This window comes from Adiantum capillus-veneris, chromosome 17, assembly GCF_014529385.1.
Source record: "Adiantum capillus-veneris isolate H3 chromosome 17, ASM1452938v2, whole genome shotgun sequence".
NCBI lineage: Eukaryota > Viridiplantae > Streptophyta > Polypodiopsida > Polypodiales > Pteridaceae > Adiantum > Adiantum capillus-veneris.
Genome location: NC_140947.1, coordinates 149,680,329 through 149,698,200, shown reverse-complemented (window position 1 = coordinate 149,698,200; position 17,872 = coordinate 149,680,329). Strand labels below are relative to the sequence as shown.

The following is a 17,872-nucleotide window of genomic DNA, read 5'->3' as shown; positions in this document are numbered from 1 at the left end:
TAACCTGTGACAGGTTGCAAATGAGGCTCATCCCAGCTTAAAAATTCAGCGCCCATTTTTCTGCAAGAGGAAAGTTCACCAAAATGTGACACTTGGCGCATTTTCAAGCATTTTCCCGTTTCGGGTTTGCCGCTTAAAAATATCCTGACCGGTTGCCCAGTTGACTTCGCGGCAGAGTTATAAAATGTTCCCCTAGTCATACCGGAAGTAATGACGCGAACACATTTCACGGCCCAAAATAGCAGTTCCCTAAATTTTAGGAGATGCTTCCGTTGGGCTCCCACTGGTCTTCTGACCATCTATCCTCATTGGGACCGCATCCAAAAGTGCAATGTGGCCCAACTGTCGGATACTTTTTGTTGGAAGTCCCACCTTGACTTTACGCCTTAATTGAGTTCACTTCCTAGTATCCACCAACTTGCTAAGTGCGACGGGGGGACCTATATGATCTTGCTCTGAGCCTAGACATCCTCTTACCATACGAATTCCAGTGCCGACCAACTTCCCGTCTGCGGGTGAAACTACCGTTCACATTGGCCATACAATGTCCGACCATTTGCAACTTCAAAAAGAGGGTCTCAAAACAAATAAAATAAACCCCATTGGAAAGAAACCAACAACCAAGGTTAGCAGTTGCCACATCTCTGTGACATGGTTAATAACTGCCACGTCCTCGTGACATACCCCCCTCTTGAAATCGCAAACGTCCTCGATTGCATACCATAAATACACGCCACTGATGATCTTGTGCTATTAACACTCTTTTATCATCGCATGTATCCGCAAGAAAGGTCGTAACATACATAGATAGAAATGACTTAATGAGGCCTTCATACTTTTGCCATTTTCCATCTATGGCACTGAATTTATATGTACATTTGATGTACTAGCTCTATCATTACCCCTCCTTTGCACACGTTGGGTTGGGGCATAAGTAGGCTGTAACCCAAAGGCTTCAAGGTAAAGCTGCAATACATTTGGTGACTCTGACAGTTCATGCTCTTCCATCCACTTTGCATCCATAGGCAGATAGTTCTTGAACTTCACCAAATAGCGTCTTGCAACTTGTCCTTTAACTTTTCTGTCTTTATGTGCCAAAACTTGCTCAGGCACCAGGATCTCATCAAGTTCCTCAACTTCTGGCTGATCCTCAACTGGCATATCTTCTGGCACATCACCCACGAAGGGTCTTAGAAGACTCACGTGAAACGCATTATGAATCTTCCACGCATCAAGCAACTTCAGTCTGTAAGCCACATCGCTGATCTTGTCAAGCACTTGAAAAGGCCCATAGTAACGCATGCTGAGCTTAGGAAACAGTCGTTCCTTGCCTTTTTGAACTTTAAGAGAACCCAATCACCAGGTGATAGTAACAATTCACGACGGTGACGATCAGCAGCCTTTTTCTGTTTTGCCTGAGTCTTCTCCAAGGCAACTTTAATCTTCTTATACATCTCATCCATGTTCTCAACATATCGATCTGCCTCAAAGATCTTGTCCTTTGTGTGCAAAATGGGAGGAACCTTTTTGCCGCCTTCAACAATTTCAAAAGGTGCTTTGCCAGTAGACGAATGCACCGTATTATTGTACGCATACTCAAGCATAGGCAAATACTGTTCCCACTTGCCCTTATTATCTGACACATAGCATTTCAGCAGATCTAAGACAGTAGAATTAGCCTCTTCTGACTGTCCATCAGTTTGTGGATGAAACGAAGACGAGAACTTGAGCGTAGTACCCATGTTCTCAAACAATCCTCTCCAGAACAAACTGGTCATGCGAGGATCACGATCACTGATAATCGATTGTGGCATACCATGGTACTTAAACACATTGTACATGAACAAGCGTGCCATCTGATCAAATTTTATCTTCTTCCTGACAGGGATAAAATGGGCCTGTTTGCTGAAACTGCAGATAATGGTCCATATACCATCATTCCCTGTTGGCGTCCTTGGAAGATCAAAGATAAAGTCCATAGCAATGCTTTCCCATGGCTTATCCGGAATCGGCAGTGGTTGTAACAACCCTAGTGCCTTTTGCCTGTCAAACTTGACCTTTTGGCAAACTATGCATGCTCGCACAAAGGCATCCACATCTCTCCTCAAGGTAGGCCAATAGAAGAACGTCTCTACCGCTTTAACTGTTGCATCAATGCCACGATGCCCTGCATACGGTGGGACATGACTCTCTTCCATGACCTTATGTCGCAGTGGCCTAGTGACACAAAGTCTGCCATGCATCATCATAAAACCATCTCTGAGGAGGTAGTGCTCGTGATGTTGCCCCTCTTGTAACTGTTCAAAGATCCTTGCAAAATCTTCATCAGCAGTATATTGTTCCTTCATGTCATCTAACTCATGATGATAAGGAATTGACACAGCTGAAATTTGTGGCTTTCTTGATAACGCATCAGCCACAACATTCTTCTTGCCTTCCACATGCATAATCTGGAAGTGGAACATGGAAAGAATGTTTGCCCATCGCATATGCTTTTCGGATAACTTTGACTGTGTCAAGAAGTATCGCAAGGTCTGATGATCTGTTTGGACAACAAAATCAGCACCTAAGAGGTAGTGCTTCCAGCTAGAAAGCGCATGAATCACGGCCAAGAGCTCTTTCTCATAGACTTGCATAGTCCTCTCTGGCCCTTGCAAAATTCGGCTTTCATAGGCTACTACCCGTCCATCTTGCATTAGCACTGCTCCGATGCTACTGCCACACGCGTCACACTGGACCACAAATGACTTCCTGAGATCTGGCAAAACAATAACTGGATCTGAAGTCAACTTTTCCTTTAAGAGACTAAAAGCTGAAATCTCTTTTTGGGTCCATCTGAAAGTGACCTCTTTCTTTTGCAATGCGTGAAGAGGCGATGCTATCTCTGCAAAATTTCTGATAAACCTTCTATAGTAGGAACACAATCCCAAGAAGCTTCTGACATCGTGCACAGTCTTCAAGTCTGGCCATGTCTTGATAGCTTCGACCTTTGCGGGATCCATTCTTACACCATCCTTTGAGACTATGTGGCCCAGAAAGTGGATCTCTTCAAGGAAGAATTCACTTTTCTTAGGATTGACAAGTAACCTGTGACTGCGCAGCTCTTCGAACACAATGGTCAAGTGACGCCTATGCTCCTCTTCATTCTTCGAATACACAATCATGTCATCGAAGAATGTTCCAACAAACTGTTGATGCGAGCGGAAAATCCGGTCCTTCATTCTGTTGAACGTGGCTGGAGCATTTGTTAGCCCAAACGGCATCACTAGAAACTCATAAAGACCAAATGTCGTTCTAAACGCAGTCTTGTGCACATCCTCTGGGCTTATACGAATCTGATGGTACCCACTCTTCAGGTCTATCCTGCTGAAAATTGCAGCACCCTCTAAACGATCGAGAATATCATCAATGCGAGGAATAGGAAACCTATTCTTGATGGTATTCTTATTCAACGCACGGTAATCAATACACATGCGCCATGAGCCATCCTTCTTCTGCACTAGGAGCACTGGGGAGCAAAAAGGTGAAGAACTAGGCTGAATCAGCCCCTTCTCTAATAACTCCTCAACCTGGCCCATAATCTCTTTCTGCTGTGCCGCACTAACCCTGTAGGGAGGTCTATTTGGTGGGCTACACCCTGGCACCAAATCTATCCGATGGTCCTCAGGTCTCTCTGGCGGCAATTGCGACGGTAATGAATCAGAAAAACAGTCACTAAACTTTTGCAAAAATGCTGACCTTTCTTTGTCTAACACGGATAAATTTGACTGATCACTATCTGAGACATCACGTGCAAAAATCAAGTACACAGAAAGATGATTCTTTATTACAGAAGTGATAGCAGAAGCAGATACAATAGGGACTGACTCTCCTTTAAGCTTTACATCCAAGATGTGAGTTTTGCCCCTATGCTGTACAGTGATCTTTTTGTTGTAGGCATCCAAGACTCCATGCACTCGGAACATCCACGGGATCCCCAACAAGGCGTCACAACCTTCCAGCGGCATGATGTAAAACTCTTCAGTGTCCACATACGACTGAATATGCAGACGCAGTTTTCCAATGATGGGAGTAACACACTCGGAGTGGCCAGGACATGCCAACCCTGCCTCTGCTGTGTACCCCATTTCTTCAGCTTTGATGCCGAGCTTCATAGCTAACTCTGGTGAGATAAAGTTGGCTTTGGCACCTGGATCAAAGAAGATGAGTGCCGTCTGATCTCTAACTTTACCCCATGCCCTACATAACTCACTGGCATCTGTACTGGGCCTGTCACCCACCATGTCTGGCACTAAACCTGCCGTGGGTTTAGGCTTCTTGCCTTTCTAGTCTTCTTTATCCTCTAAGTCAGCTGGCCTTTTCCTTTGTGGACAATTTATAGAAATATGACCAGGCTGCTCGCATATAAAGCATTTGTTCTCAGCCATTAGGACCTTCTTTTCCTCGAGCGACTTGCGCACAAAAGGCTTCCTTTTCTGTTTCTTTGCCTGCGCTCCAGAAGTCCCGGCTGAATCCTTGTCTTTGGTGGCCTGTTCTGACCCCTGTGACGCATCAGGAGCCGTTTTCACAAAGGGCTTCTTCGCTGAATTTTTCTTTTGCTGCCCTCCTTTATCACTGCTCGGAAATCCACTGTCCTCTCCTTTCAACAAGGCAAGACCAGTGTTCGCAACTTCCATAAGCTGAGTAAGGGTAGCCACTCTATTCTTTGTACAGTAATCGCGAAGCCCTTTAGGCAGCCCACAACAATACTTCTCTATCTGCTCTGTCAATGGCACAAATCTGTAGGAGGTCACTGAGAGTAATGCTTTACAAAACCTCCTATTGTACTCCAACAAGCTCTTGCACGAAGCTGCCGTAAGCTGGTGCCAATCTGTCAGGACATCGGCTTCAAATTCATTTGATAGCCAAGCAGATGCAAACATTTGCTTGAAGTAAACCCAAGTGGCGGGTGCCTGTCCTTGCATTAACAATGTCGTCCACCATGTAAGCGCATTGTCCTTTAAGAAAGTGGCAGCTTTCCTGACCTTCGAGGCCTCTGTAAAATTCCCTCCCGCATAAGCTGTATCAAACTGCTGGAGGAAAGTGAGTGCCTTGGTCTTGTCCTCGAAACCACTGAAGGTACTGAACTTTACCGCTGCACCACCTTCTTTGTAAGCCTTCGGCTTCTCTAGTGCCCCCAAGTTGTCATACGGAATGGTCTGCAACATGGACACTGTACTAGGCATGATCGGCACGCCTTGGCCATTCACATTTTGCGTAAGAGGTGCGATATCTAGCTGCTGTCCAGAAAAACCAGCCATGCCAAAATGACCCTGTGGCACCCCAAACTAGCCCTGGTTGCCGTGGAAACCTTGCTGCATGCCGATAGTACCATACATGGGGTTTGGCATGATGCCTTGCATACCCCCGAACACTGTTCCTGGCATGTACGGCTGACTTCCAGACGCATAACCAGCCATACTTTGGAACACTGATCCACCCCCGAAATACCCAGGATGTACCGTGGGTGGTGGAAAAACTGAGTGCATAGCCTGGTATCCAACTCCCTGTCCATTCAAGACAGCATGCTGGCTCTGAAAGGTGGCGGGCTGAACTGGCATAACCTGTGGAATAGGCGTTCTAGCCACCTGTTCAAGCACGAGAGGAACCTGCTTTGGAGCCCCCGACTCCGCAACATGCGAGTGTTCCCTTTCCTCCTACGCCTCATGAAGTACCTGGGCTTGAGCTTCAACAAGCTCCGTACGCGGCGTAGGTTGTCTATTTTGCTGTTGCACTGGTGGCGCTTGCAAGAATTCCATAAACCTCGGATTTTGCACCAGCTGCGAAAAGACATTCACCGCGGCAACTAACTGAGTCTTAAACGCATCATCCTCAAGTTGCCCTGTCATAAAGCCCTGTACTACTGGAGGGACATTCACGTTGACAGGAGGTACAGACTGACGTGGCCGTGAGCTCTCGCCAATCTCAAAAACCATAGGAATCTCCTGCCTGTCCTTTGGAGAGGAACCCTCTTCCATAATTCCCTTCCCCTTGTCGGCCATAGTGTAATCCCCGCGTTCTTGCACTGTGTGTCTTTACCCTGAACAATCCAGGCTCACTCTTTGAGGAAAAAGTGATTAATATCCCGGCAATGGAACCATGAAACCGGCCCGTAGGGCGGTAGGCGTTGGCTTTCACCCGAAATTCTTTACTTTAAACACACACACAGAGCACTTTGCAAAGAGAACCTGCAACGGGAATTAACACTTAATCACACACACGGCTCGGAAGCTAGAATGCTCCGAGCAGACGCCGACAACCTGTAGGCCCCAAACTTGGCGCCCCTTTCGGTATTTCTTTATTCTTTAGGAGGGTAAATTACAAGGTAAGGTCCTGGGAATCCTTCACGTGTATCCACCTAGATACCATTTGATTTGGCCAAATTTCGGCAACATAACAGCCCCAAAACTTGCGCGAAACCAATTCCCCTGCTGGAACTCGCTTGCACTGTCGTATACCCTCTGATTCCTGTCCAAAAACAGTAAATTCAGCACGCTGTATTTACTGGTTTTTGCCCTGTTTTCAGCCCCAAACAGTCCCCTAATTGTCCTTTGCCAGTGGGGCACGATTCCCAATGATCCTGGCGTCCGTACGGCTGAAAAACAGTGAATTTACAGCGCATACACAGCGCTGATTTTGCACCTGTACGGTGAGGTTATGACCCTCACCAGTGCCTGCTTTGGAGCAGCAGTTAGCTACCCCTGTTCCTGCTCAAGGAGGCTCTTGCCTCAGCACAAAAGCATGAACCCACACAACTGTACATCAGTCAAATGAGTAGCCCTCTTGTGGGGCATCACATAACTGCACGTAGGGGAGAGAGAGAGCAGTGTGTAGTGTGCAGGGCATCACTCCTAGCACCACACTGTACATGAGAGGGAAAGAAAGCACTCCATAGCTCTTAACCTGTGACAGGTTGCAAATGAGGCTCATCCCAGCTTAAAAATTCAGCGCCCATTTTTCTGCAAGAGGAAAGTTCACCAAAATGTGACACTTGGCGCATTTTCAAGCATTTTCCCGTTTCGGGTTTGCCGCTTAAAAATATCCTGACCGGTTGCCCAGTTGACTTCGCGGCAGAGTTATAAAATGTTCCCCTAGTCATAACGGAAGTAATGACGCGAACACATTTCACGGCCCAAAATAGCAGTTCCCTAAATTTTAGGAGATGCTTCCGTTGGGCTCCCACTGGTCTTCTGACCATCTATCCTCATTGGGACCGCATCCAAAAGTGCAATGTGGCCCAACTGTCGGATACTTTTTGTTGGAAGTCCCACCTTGACTTTACGCCTTAATTGAGTTCACTTCCTAGTATCCACCAACTTGCTAAGTGCGACGGGGGGACCTATATGATCTTGCTCTGAGCCTAGACATCCTCTTACCATACTAATTCCAGTGCCGACCAACTTCCCGTCTGCGGGTGAAACTACCGTTCACTTTGGCCATACAATGTCCGACCATTTGCAACTTCAAAAAGAGGGTCTCAAAACAAATAAAATAAACCCCATTGGAAAGAAACCAACAACCAAGGTTAGCAGTTGCCACATCTCTGTGACATGGTTAATAACTGCCACGTCCTCGTGACATTATCTCTAGTAACTTGGGCCCCATCGGATGGGGTCCCGTAAGTTGGTAAAACCTTAATAATGGTTTGCCCCGCTCGGCGAGGATCTGTAAGTTTGTCAAAACTCCTTCTACTGCTTCTAGGGTTCAAGCCCCTCAGTCAGCATCTGCAAGTCGGCTAGGATCTTCAGTGGCTTGACATGTCACCAGTGTATGTGTGGTTATGGGGTGTGGGTTGGATGTGTTAAATGTGAGAACGGGGCAGAGTGGAGTGGTGGGCAAGAGGTGGGATGCGCATCAATAAAACTCAATACATAGCAGGCTAATGCAAAAAGGCTATGGCCTCGACTCAGCAACCAACAGGCTGGCTATGCTCAATCAGTAGCTCAATGCACAAATGCACCAAGAAGTTACGGACATGAAGCAGCTTATAGCTAATCGATGAACAAAGGGATGTGCTGGCGAGGCTATAGTAAAGCTCACAGAGCTGCAGCAGACGTACGTGTAACAAACTTCACTCCAAGTCAAGATTCTACCGCAACACAGAAGAGATTCACTTCAAAATAGTTCACAATTCACAATTTATTCGACACGGCCCGGCGGAGTTCCGTGCCTAGAGATATTGGCCCCAAAGACTGGCACCCCTTTCGATATTTCTTTTTGTTTTTGTATTAATCTGAGTTCAAAGTACAAGAGAGTGGGAGGGTTCTCACTCTCAGACTCTGTGTCCAGATGCTCTAAGAAGTGAGGGCCCTGCCCACTTATTTATAAGTTACAAGGGATGCCCAAAAGCAGAGCCCCAAAATCAAAAGAACTTAGGCTTCTTGAAATAAAGCAATGGGCTCAAAAGCTGCCAAAATCAGCCCACGTAAATTGTCCGGGTCTGCTGCCCCACTATATGAGTGTGTCCCAGGGCCATGCAACGTCACCCATTTGTGACAGTACGTGCTCAACCGCAGCGAGACAGCTAAATTAGCTATAGCTTAAAGAAATATAATTCTAAATGGTTTATAGTACAATTGATCCGGAGATGCAAAGTCGTGCATTGCTTTCCAAGCTCATTGGCCGAGGTTCTTCCCTTGGCAGAGAACCTTGGAAGCAATCATGATATCATTCCTTATCAGTGATGTGTCCCTGATTCGGTTCAATGGTGCAGCCTGCCCCTGGCGGTGGACTTTTCAATACATATTCATTGATGCCTCTGTGTGTAAAGCACAGGCTTCTCCTTTCATAAGATCCCTGGTGTGTGTTTTGAGAGAGATGCGGGATGGTATGATTTGTCAAAAACTGAGATGCTTGGAGGAGATGGAGCGACAACGGTTGATGTATAGTGCATATGCCAAGGATCGGGACGGCAATCAGCTGGGAGGGAGAATACATATTGATTGGGCAAGATGGGATGACGGATCTTCACTGTCTAGAAGCTACCTTGATAGATGCCGCGTTTATCTGCCAAGAGTTTGAAGCGCGCAAAGGTAATGTTACTCATATCGTTGAGATTGAAGCAGCTATCCTAGATGATATGCTGGGTACTTTGCTACACTTACTTGTCCTATCTTTGCATGGCGAGGTTCCATGGTTTTATCAGCCCTCAAAAATGATGGTCACTACCGCCAAAGATCCTAGGGAACAAAGCACTCTTCTCATTGTCATGATCTCAGTATGCAGCCCATCAAAGTAGTTTGCTCCCATTGCAAAAAGGCATCGGATCCATTGTTCCTCTTCTGAAGGTGTCCCCCGCTCGACGCCTGTCAATACTGCTCTACCAAGGGCAATATCGCCAAATGGTAATGATCTATTTTTTGCATTGGCGCCCACTTTTGGGTCCAACCTTGAGTTTCATGTTGAGATTCTATATAATTTGACACCTTGCCCTCATTTTGTATTAGGTCTCATTTATTTTTCAGTCAATCAATATTTTTAGGCCAGAGCTTTTGTTCTAGCATTATTCCTCTCTCTCGTCCCCTTCATGTTTGTTGCCATACTTTGTAATTCTCTTATCTCATACTACCCCTTCCGATGCATTAGTTTGTGCCTTGGGAGCTGGGAGCGATTATAGTCCACACATGACAAGGTACATTTCTGTGTGCTTGAAATAAAAGAAACCACGATAATCAAGGTTGACAACAACACATTAGAAGGACTGAATTCAAAAATTCGCTGTCACACCCATGCAGAGAACTAGCCAGACATGCTCAAGTAACCTCCAAAAGAAAGGAGCACTTACTCGCAAATAAAAAGACGCTCATGGCTCCTAAGTTTGTTAAGTACACCTTTAAAATGCTTGGGTCCTGTCTGCCAGATCAGAAATCTTTTTGGATGCTTCTCAAGCATCTCTTCCGCAAAACCAATTACAGCCTGATTGAGGCTTTTAGCACCAAGTGATCCACCCTGAATAAAGACAATCTCGCAGTGTTCGTCATCACACTGTGTAGCTTCATCGGATAACAAGATTGAACTGGGAAAGAAGTGACGAAGCGCTGTTCTTTTAAGCACAAGCTGCTGTAATGTCCAGCGAACTGGGTTGCCAGAAACTATGCATTTTTCTGAAGGAAAGTGAACAAGAGCATCTGCAAATGCCACAAATACAGATGTGGCAAAGCTTGCAAGAATCTTGTTTGCAAGTCCAGGGCATACATTTTGCTCTTGAATGACAAAGGGGCAGCCACACAACAGGGCGGCGAAGCAGATAGGGCCTGAAATGTAGCCCCCTGTTCCAACAACTACATGAGGTCGAAAAGCCAGGAGCAATTGCAAAGCAGCAGCGATTGAAAGAATCAAGCGAAATGGTAGAAGAAGGTTTTGAGGAGAGAGGAAGATGGGGCGACGAAGAGGCACTGCAGGGATGTGGCGGAGAGTGTAACCTGCACGTGGGACTGCGGAGGCTTCAAGACGGTGTCTCGTGCCCAAAAATTGCACAGTGACAGACTTGTGGGCAATGGTAAGAGCATCAGCTATGGCTATTGCGGGGAACACATGGCCGCCTGTTCCTCCTGCCGCAAACATGACCCTCGCAGACACAGCCGGATCCTCCACGAGGCCGTCGGCGTTGTTGCTCGCGATACCCATGAACATCCTGCTTCTTATGAGTGCTGCCGATAAGCACAGACTGCCATTGCTGTTCTTGAACGTTCACCTGATGCGAGAGAACAGCATATTCCATGAAAAAAAATAAAAAATCCCGTTTGAAATGGAAAATGTGGTACGTTTGCGAAAAGTGCTTCGGAAAAATCAAAAAGGTTGCCTAGTGGTCGGATAGCCTGCGCACATGCGCTCAATCCAGTGAAGAAGCCGTCAGTGCTCTAGCCTCTGTGTCGACAGCCATCCTTGCTTATCGAGCACGTGCATGAGAGAAAGGAAGAGAAAGAGCGCTCTGACACAGTGCAGGAAGGTGCAAACCAATGAAGGACCCTCCCGCCAAGCAAACGGTGCTTCACCGGCAGTGACCATTTTAGAACCAGGGGTAGTCAGTCTCGATGATGACGCATCAATTGCCAATGGCTCTGCGATTCTAATGGATAGGTGCATGCACCGTTGGCAGTGGGCCAAGCATGATTTTCGCCCTTTTTTGACGACAGTGGCACTCCATGTCCGCACCCTAGGAGACTCGCAGGTGAGGCAAGAATACAAAGGTTGGCACGTGGTTCTCTCTCTCTTGAATAACAGGTCTTGAGTTCAACTCCTCGTCAGCTAGATCTTTAAGGTCTCTTAGGATAGTTTCCTATGACGTTAAAACTCTCTTCTTCTCGAGAGTGTGTGTGTGTGTGGGTGTGTGTGTGTGCCAATAAAAAGAGGAAAATGGTATAACCTTTCTATCACCCAAATGTTGTAGATTGATTATGCCATTTCCCTCTTGAATAACAGGTCTTGAGTTCAACTCCTCATCGGTTAGATCTTTAAGGTCTCTTGAGATAGTTTTTTACGACGTTAAAACTCTCTTCTTTTCGAGCGTGTGTGTGTGTGGGCCAATAAAAAGAAGAAAATGGTTTAATCTTTCTATCACCCAAGTGTGGTAGATTGGTTATGCCATTTCCCTCTTGAATAGCAGGTCTTGAGTTCAACTCCTCGTCGGCTAGATCTTTAAGGTCTCTTGGGATAGTTTCCTACGACGTTAAAACTCTCTTCTTCTTCAACTTCTCTCTCTCTCTCTCTCTCTCTCTCTCTCTCTCTCTCTCTCTCTCTCTCTCTCTCTCTCTCTCGTCTCTTTGTCTCTCAAAGCGTGTGCGAGGTCGGTGGATGGTTGCTTGCCGATTTCTCGCTATTACATACATGCTAGCTGTTGCACGGTGAGAGAGGGAAGCGGTATGTTGGGCGTTGGCCAACGAGACCATGCGGTGCTCTGTAGGGTGCAGCAACTGTTCACGGGAATCGGGAGATAGGGAGTCGATACTCGGGCAGCAGGCAGAACAGAACGCGCACGACCAAGGGCTCTCTCTCTCTCTCTCTCTCTCTCTCTCTCTCTCTCTCTCTCTCTCTCTCTCTCTCTCTCTCTCTCTCTCTCTCTCTCACACACACACACACACACACACACAAAGTGCACACAGCTCTGAGAGATGTAGGGCGAGCTCAGCCCCTCTCTCTCTCTCTCTCTCTCTCTCTCTCTCTCTCTCTCTCTCTCTCTCTCTCTCTCTCTCTCTCTCACTCACACACACACACACACACACAAAGTGCACACAGCTCTGAGAGATGTAGGGCGAGCTCAGCCCCACTCTCTCTCTCTCTCTCTCTCTCTCTCTCTCTCTCTCTCTCTCTCTCTCTCTCTCTCTCTCTCTCTCTCTCTCTGGCGTTCTCTCTCTGGCGTTGCAAGTGGAAGCGCGTGCGTGCAGAGGGCGATTGGGGAGGGCGGAAGGGGGATGCAAGGGAATGAAGGGAGGTATAGGGGTATGACCTCCCGAAAACGGCCACGGGAGGGGACCCCCCACCTAGACACGCTAGCCTCACAGGGCACGCTATGACCTCCGTGAGTGCGGCGGAGCCTGAGGCTAGCGTGTCTAGGTGGGGGGTCCCCTCCCGTGGCCGTTTTGGGAGGCTCATACCTTATAGGAGGGCTCTAACGCGGACTTTGGTATGTCGCCACAATTTTTTTAAAATCATCAAAGATGGGATTTCATAGAGGATTCTTTAAAAATCTAGAGGATAAAGATGAGAAAGGTCCTCGCAAGTGGGGGTGGCGTGTGAAGCAAGGAGCCTCGGGCAAGTGACGAGCAGTAGCCTAGTCTCTCTCTCTCTCTCTCTCTCTCTCTCTCTCTCTCTCTCTCTCTCTCTCTCTCTCTCTCTCTCTCTCTCTCTCTCTCTCTCTCTCTCTCTCTCTGAGCAAGCTCTATTGTGAGAGGAATGTATCGTGGAAGGTTGGGAGGGAAGGTGGAGTAGGGGAGCAACGTTGGGTCCTACAATGTCAGCGCAAGGTCGATAGGCGAGGTGGGGCCATGGGTAGATGGTCTATCGACAGCAAGTAGGGGGCCAAAGCATCGCTTATTGCAGAGGTTAGGGCTTCGAGCTGGGGACGCAGAAGGGGGGGGGGGGGGGGGGGGGGGGGGGGGGGGGTTGGGTCCTACAATGTCAGCGCAAGGTCGATAGGCGAGGTGGGGCCATGGGTAGATGGTCTATCGACAGCAAGTAGGGGGCCAAAGCATCGCTTATTGCAGAGGTTAGGGCTTCGAGCTGCGGACGCAGAAGGGGGGGGGGGGGGGGGGGGGGGGGGGGGGGGGTGGGGGGGGGGGGGGGGGGGGGGGGGGGGGGGGGGGGGGGGGGGGGAGCATGGCTAGGTAGGGAAGGCTGGCGCTTGAGAGACGACTCTCATCTCGCCCTCTCTCTCTCTCTCTCTCTCTCTCTCTCTCTCTCTCTCTCCTCTTCTCTCTCTCTCTCTCTCTCTCTCTCTCTCTCTCTCTCTCTCTCTCTCTCTCTCTCTCTCTCTCTCTCTCTCTATGTGGAACACTTGTAATAAGAGCGAAGGGGATGAGATATTATGAGAACATGGTGCAGAGCAAGGTATCGAAAGGTGCTAGCCTGAACTTTTGCTTGCTTTGGGGGGAGGGGAGGGGAGGGAACGGGGAATATTCGGGGAGTATTTCAAAAGTAACTTGATTTCCTTTTTAGTATGCCAGTATTTTACTCCACACTCAACTTTAATTGTCTACGTCAAATATAGGACATTGTAATTACTAGTATGTGTCGTGCGCAGGTGGATACGATAGTGGAATTAAATTAATTTCATTATGTTACCATATACATGTGGTAGTGATGTGTGTGAACACACTAGGACCGCCGGGGCATTTTTTCCCTCTTTAAGAGGTTTTTTCCCCGTGCATTATATATATGCCCATCACTCTAGGGCTATCTATCTTTCCATTGCACACTAAGTAATACACTCTCTATTGTGTGCCTTGAGCTTCCTTCGTCTTCTCCAAGCTGTGTGTGTTTCTCTGCAACCCTAATTCCAACAATTGGTATTAGAGTAGGTCACGTCCTCCCGGGCTTAGTCGCCAGCTGCTCCAGCACATGCTTGCTCACTTTCTCCGATTTCAGTGAGCTTTGGTGAGCGTTCGTAGGTCGACAAATATTTTGGGCAAGCTCATAGAGCTTGGTCTGCTCAGAATTTTGATTTGGGCTCATTTCGGCCTCTGTTTCCACTACAGGCAGTACTGCACAGGCTATTTCGTCATTTTGTGCAAAATTTATGTCAGTGTCGTTTTTTGCATGACAGGTGCCTTATAGTCTTCTACGGTTTTTGTTATATAGCACAGGTTGTTCCCGCTCCGTTTCTCCTATTTTCGGGCAATTTTCACATCAGGTGCAGCATATACCATGGCTGACAACAACAACACAGATGTGTTCAAGATGTTTGTTGCTGAGGACAGGTTGGATGGGGACAACTACCCTATGTGGGCTTATATGATGCAACATGTTCTTGTGTCAAAGGGTGTCTGGAACATTGTGCAGGGCATTGATGTACGTCTTGGTTCTGAGGATGTAGGCGATGTTGAGGATGTTGCAGGTCTTGCTGCAAGGATTGCAACTGTTAGAGTTGTTTTGCCTACGGCAGAACAAGCTCCTTGGGATGTTAAGGATGCGGAGGCTCATGCATTGATTGCATTGTCTGTGAAGCGCACCATTGTTCCTCACATCCATTCAGCAAAATCTGCAAAACAGGCTTGGGATATTCTAGCTGGTCTTTATGCAAGCCGCAATGAGGCTAAAATTGCTTTGCTGCGTAAAGAGCTGGAGTCGAAGATTATGCATGAGGAAGATGATATGGACACTTTCCTTGCTAGTGTCAAGGATATCAATGAGCAACTTATTTCTGCAGGTGAAGTCATTTCAGATAGTTCCCTTGTGCAGATTGTTCTTGATGCCTTACCAGATTCCTACCAGACTTTTGCTAGTACTTGGAGACTTATGACCCAAGGAAATCCAGAAGTTGTCAAGTTTGATGCATTATGCACATTGTTGTTGCAAGAGTCGCTTTCCAGAAAAAACAGGACTAGACATCGTGCAGTTGAACAGGCTTTTATTGCTTCTCAAAGAAAGGGTGGTAACAGCAATGCAGCCACTTCTTATGGTTCTGCTGCGAGTGGCAAAAATTCTGTTCCTAATGTTTCTGCTGGCAGCAATTCGTCTGGAAATTCTAGTGATAAGGGCAAAAAGAAGATGTGTTGCCATTATTGTAAAGCCAATGATCACTTAATCAAGTCGTGTCCTAAGTTGAAGGCCAAAGAGGCTAAGAAGAAAGAGGGTGGTTCCATTGCAAATGCTAGTTCCACTACAAATGCAGCCATTGTTGAGTCTTCTGTGAAAGGAGACTGTGTTGTTGATGTTGATGCAGAATGGGCTTTTAGCGCAGAGTGCACTTACAATCCTATTGTCCATGATGCATGCTTGTCAGTTGCTGTAGATTCACATGTGTGGTATTTCGACAGTGGTGCTACAAAGCACATTACCTCACATCGTGAATTGTTTACCTCTCTCGAGTCTGTCCCTCATGGGAATTCAGTCACTTGTGCCAACAACACCTCTTATCCAGTTCAGTGAGTTGGAAAGATTGTGCTCACTACTGCTAATGGCAGTTCCTTCACACTTGTTGATGCACTTTATGTACCTGGGATCAAGAAGAATCTCTTGTCTGTATCCGCACTTGCTAGACTTGGACTTGTAGTCAAATTTGTGGATGACAGATGTACAATTCATGATCTCAGTTTTGGTGATGAAATTGTTGCATCTGGGCTTTTGTGCCGTTGGTTGTATAAGCTCACTTTGTATGACAAGTGTGGACAAATTTTTGCAAATGCTGTTGTAGATTCAAGGGCTATTTCATATGCAAAACTTTGGCATGCACGTTTTGGTCATCTGAATTTTGCCCTTTGCTGCGTTTGTAAAAATTTGATATGGTTGCTTCTTTGCCGCCTCTTGAAGCACCTGTCAAACATGTTTGTGAAGGCTGTATTTTGGGTAAGATGCATCGTTCAAAATTTCCAAAGGATGGTTCAGTTCGGGCCACATGCAGGTTGCAGCTTGTGCATAGTGATGTTTGTGGGCCCATGCAAACTCCGCCTTGGGCAATTATCTGTACTTCGTGACTTTCATTGATGATTACTCCAGGCATGCATGGGTATTTCCGCTTAAAGCGAAGTCCGAAGTTTTTATGTGCTTCAAACAATTTCTGGCTATGGCTGAAAATGTCTCGAAATGTATTATGGGCACCCTCCGTTCTGATCGAGGGGGGGAGTATATGTCTCATGAATTTAATGCATTTCTGGCTAGTCATGGGATAAAACACCAACGTACAGTGCCTTATACACCTCAGCAAAATGGTGTTGTTGAGAGGAAAAACAGGTCACTTACGAAAATGGCACGATGTATGGTCAAAAGTCAAGCTTTGCCGCATTCTTTTTGGCTTGAGGCCATCATGTGTGCCACTTATGTACTTAACAGGTGTCCTACGAAAGCTTTGCAGTCTTTTTCTCCATATGAAGCATGGCATGGTAGAAAGCCTTCTATTAAGCACATGCGTGTTTTTGGTTGTTTGGCATATTCTTTGGTGCCACAAGTGCAGCGCAGAAAATTGGATGATAAGGCTGTCAAATGTATTTTTGTTGGTTATAGTGCTGAAAGCAAAGGTTATAGGTTGTATCATCCACAAACAAAACGTATTCTGGTTTCTTGGGATGTAGTGTTTGTGGAAGATTCTGTTCACCCCTTGCTGTCATGTACTAGAGACAGTAATGTAAGCTCACATGACATTTATGACACTTTGTTGCCTCTTTTCACTGGTGGAAATACGAATGTAAGTTCTAATGAGGCAAATGTACAGCCTATGGGGGTTTTCGAAAATGTTTTAGATCAGCCTATTACTGATGCAGATGTACATGATGTACTTGATGAGGAAAGGGCTGAAAATGAGCAGGCTAGAGGTATGTCAAAATGGCTGGTGCACACTTTGCGTGATAGTAAATTGGATGCACCTTTGTCTAGTCGTACTCGTTCAGGCTCTCGCCATGCATCTTATGCATCAGATTGTTATGCTTTGGCTGTGTCTAGCTTCCATGATGTTGAGGAGCCTCTGTCTTTTGATGAAACATAGAATTCAGAAAATTGGATGGGTGCCATGCAATCAGAATATGATGCACTTATAGAAAATGACACATGGACTTTATGTGATTTGCCTCCTAGCAAAAAGGCCATTGGTACGAAGTGGGTTTACAAGTTAAAACGCAAGCTGGATGGTGAGATCGATCGCCATAAGGCTCGACTTGTTGCAAAGGGTTATGCACAGCAAAAAGGCATTGATTATGAAGAGACTTTTGCTCCCACTTGTCGTATGACTACTGTGCATTTTCTATGTGCATTGGTAGCTCATTTTGGTTGGGATGTACATCAATCAGACATTGTTACTGCTTTCTTGAATGTTGACATATTTGAGGAAGTTTATGTAACGCAGCCTCGCGGTTTTGTCATAAAAGGACAAGAGGACAAAGTGTGCAGATGTAAGAAGGCTTTGTATGGGTTGAAGCAATCTCCTCGTGCTTGGTATGAGAAAGCTGACACTCATTTGGTGAAACGAGGCTTTCGTAACAGTCCAACAGAAAGCACATTGTATGTAAAGCATGAGGATGATATACTTCTCCTTGTGGTTCTTTATGTCGATGATTTGCTGATCACTGGACCAAATGAGAGACATATTGCTGAATTTAAGGCTGATTTGAATGCTACTTTCAAGATGAAAGATTTGGGGCTGTTGCATCATTACTTGGGTATACAGTTTAAGCAGTGTGATGGTGGT

General features: G+C 46.5%; 1 protein-coding gene across 2 annotated transcripts in view; it reads right to left on the bottom strand.

The window, feature by feature from the left end:
- Positions 1-11,030, bottom strand: part of LOC147438315 (UDP-Glycosyltransferase superfamily protein) — a 39,536-nt gene extending 28,506 nt beyond the window's left edge. The window contains exons 1-2 of one of the 2 annotated variants that reach the window (XM_086487601.1): positions 10,841-11,030; positions 9,824-10,732 (exon numbers count right to left, since the gene is read on the bottom strand). In XM_086487601.1, coding sequence (XP_086343727.1) covers positions 9,824-10,671 — 848 coding nt within the window. In that variant the 5' untranslated portion in view covers positions 10,672-10,732; positions 10,841-11,030. Of the gene's footprint in view, positions 1-9,823 lie in introns of both variants that reach the window. The other variant, XM_086487600.1, reaches the window with a different exon arrangement.
- Positions 11,031-17,872: the final 6,842 nt, after the last annotated feature.